The sequence below is a fragment of the Clytia hemisphaerica genome, unplaced genomic scaffold, assembly GCF_902728285.1.
Source record: "Clytia hemisphaerica strain Z4C2 unplaced genomic scaffold, Clytia hemisphaerica genome assembly, whole genome shotgun sequence".
NCBI classification, from domain to species: Eukaryota; Metazoa; Cnidaria; class Hydrozoa; order Leptothecata; family Clytiidae; genus Clytia; species Clytia hemisphaerica.
In genome coordinates this window covers 141,180-144,277 of record NW_027103602.1, presented here as the reverse complement: position 1 = coordinate 144,277, position 3,098 = coordinate 141,180, and the positions used below count along the sequence as shown (strand labels likewise).

Genomic DNA, 3,098 nt, shown 5'->3' with positions numbered 1-3,098 from the left:
GCAATTTTGAAAAGCTAGAAACACTCCTGAGTTACATTTTTATCATCTGTGAAAGTTTCATAGTAAAATATGCATTACTTCCAGAGATATTATGTATTTATCATTTTGGGAAAATTTCCAGTTGTTACATTTTTTATCATTTTTCTTGCCTGACTTTGGGAGCTAATATCTTAAGCCTCGCTTATTATTTAGACATCTAACCTGGACAGTTACAAAATATCATCTATTTACAATTGAAAAACCAAAGTCTTTTGTCTTGAAAAGAATGAGAGATAAATCAGTAACAAATTAAAAAGCCATTTTTCAACGTGTACTTTCGCCCTATGTTTTATGAACATGTCTTTATGAAAAAAACTTCTATGTTTACAAACATTCCCTCTCCAAGTTGAACGATAAACTCTCGAAACAAAACATCTAACAAGATAGCTACAATGTCAAGATGTCAATTAATTAATGCGAGTTGTAAAAATAATTACCTTTTATTCTGGATCAGTTGCTCATGTTTAAAACGATAACAGTTTTGTAATAAAAGTGACTTGTGCGGGAAAAATACGAAACAACTTGGACTGGTTTCCATCAAGAAACAAACAGACTAAATTATAAAATTGGCGCGAAGTTGAAAAAAGGGCAGATGCGGTGGTACTAATTTGAATAACAAACATCGAATCAATGAGGCGGCAACTATCAACGCCCTCTTTACCACCTATAAGTCCAGATGTTTATTTACGGAAGGCCCGCAATCGGACAGCTCTTCATTTAAGTGTACTCTTTGACGACATATATTATCTATCTAGAATAGGAGCAAGGTGTCATGTAATACATAATAATTGTAACATACGTTGTCTATTTGTATTCTTATCATGTAATATATAATATAATGTAATATACGTCGTCTATATGTATCCTTACACAAAGTCCTAGCCCCGCAATCAAGCCAAGTGCCAGTGTAAAGTAATAGAAACCAGGCTTGATTCCACGAAGACGGAGTACACACATCAAACTTTCAAAACACGCAAACTGAAAGCAGTAATTATGACGTCACACTTTCTCAATGTTTTGATTTGATCATTTGGCGGCTCTATTCCCAGGAGAATAATTTGCCGTCAGCCGAATAAGGATTGTTTTTTACCTTCGCGGGTGATTTTTCAGTTTGAGTTTCTGTCTAATGTTATGGTTTTTTGAAGTGCTTGTTCTAAGAGATGAGTGAATATAATTGTTTTTAGTTTTCAAGAGAAGCAAATTTAATCTTTCTTCTACAAGATTACACTTTAATATAATGCCAATTATGCATGTAAGTTTTTAATTCATACTTTCTTTTTGCATATGTTTTGCATACTTTCTAAGGGAATTTCACCACGGCAATTCGGCCACCATAATTTTTGCATACAATTCAATATGGCGGATGGAAAGGCGAAAAGGTCTATAAAAAAATATGTTTTGTTATAAGAAGCAATCATTGTTATTTGGTTCAATTGGTTCAATGTATCAAATCTCTCAGTTTAGTTGACACTTTGGTATCTTCGTTGCGTCACAGCGAAAGGTTTGTTTTTATTTTAGTTTGTATCTTTGAAAGACCCCATCGGCTTTAGGCGGGGCTGTCGGCTTTAGGACCTCTCACGGTAGTCCAGCCATACAAACAATGATACAGCAATGCATAATTACTGTTCATGCATATTGTAATAATTATGCATGGGTGTATCATTGTTTTTCTGCTGGACTACATAATTATTCAACAGGGTGGCCTCTTTGAAAAAAGGTCTATGACTTCGGAGGTTCGGTGAAATGGTGGCCAAACTGCCGTCCCATGTTTTGTCAGATATTTTTTTGTCCCAAGGCGACAATCTAAAATATGTTCTGTTCGCGTCATAAAACGGTCGGTCGGTAGTAAATTTTGTCGGGTTTTTTAAATCTAGTAAATCCTCTGAAGAATCAAGTCGGTCGGCAATTAACAAAATCTCTTGCCGCCATCTTTGATTTGCCAAATTAAATGTGCGCGCGCATGTGTGAACCTTAAAAGTGTACCTTATTTTCGGCCCTAGGGGTTTTGGCCCTACCGCGTCGCCGAATTTCGAATTGAAAATTTCAATAAGGGTACATGAAAAAACTCAAACAGGACTCAATGTGGGTTAAGTAAACAAAACTCATAGCGAATGAGGATTCAAAGAAGTGCTTGGCTATCAAAAACTCTTTCCGACAATTTTCTGACTTGTCTGACTCGGGATTTATGTTTTGAAGGTGAGTCGGTCGGGCGACGCGGGAACGGAACATATTTTAGATTGCCGCCCGCCCAAGTTTATTATTAGAGCAGTTGACAGTACCCTATCTCACAGTCCTACCGCCTGGCTTAGGAACTTAATTTCATTAAAGCTCATTGAAGCAAATTGATAAAAAAATATAGATACCTGTATGATGAGTGGCTCCAGGGCCTTTTCAACAGATCTTGTTCGGATTTCAATGGTTTTAGGATCCCATGCTAGGTTCAAAGAATTTATTGCACTTTCATTGTTTTCTTTAGGGCTGTTCAGTGCCATAACTTTATTACTTTGTACAATCGGTTAACATAAAAAGTTTAGGTAAGAAACACCTGGGAAAATGTAGAGACGCTTGACTTTTGATCAAGATAAAAATCAGCAGCACACAGCAGACATCTTGCTTTTATTTAAACTAAGGTCACTTTCGATTTCTGACAAAAAAATTATTTTGTTTTAGCAGCAATGGTCACATGATGCTTTTAAATCCAATATCTGCGGTTTATAGAACTTTTTATTAGTGAGTGAAACCAAGCAACAACAAATCTTATTCGTTTCCGGCACAAATAGAGGATTTCCGCTTTTTGATACTACCAGACATTGTTAATGGTCCGGATACCCTCAGGATATTTTCACCAATGGCATATAAACACGAATATATACGCATTGAGGGTTTAAATCCCTGACTGAAGGACTGAAAGAAGCTACTTCCAAGGTTTGTTTTTAAATAAGAGTGATATCGTTTGCTTGCTCATCAATTTTAATTCACAAGCTTTTTAACATTGGATTGACATAGGCTGCACGCATCCCCTTTGATATGATTTGATATAGCATATCATATAACAAAAC

General features: G+C 35.9%; 1 protein-coding gene across 1 annotated transcript in view; it reads right to left on the bottom strand.

The window, feature by feature from the left end:
• LOC136802030 (catenin alpha-2-like) overlaps positions 1-2,653 on the bottom strand; it is a 13,362-nt gene extending 10,709 nt beyond the window's left edge. Inside the window, exon 1 of the mRNA XM_067058727.1 lies at positions 2,403-2,653. Coding sequence (XP_066914828.1) covers positions 2,403-2,531 — 129 coding nt within the window. The 5' untranslated portion in view covers positions 2,532-2,653. The remainder of the gene's footprint in view (positions 1-2,402) is intronic.
• Positions 2,654-3,098: the final 445 nt, after the last annotated feature.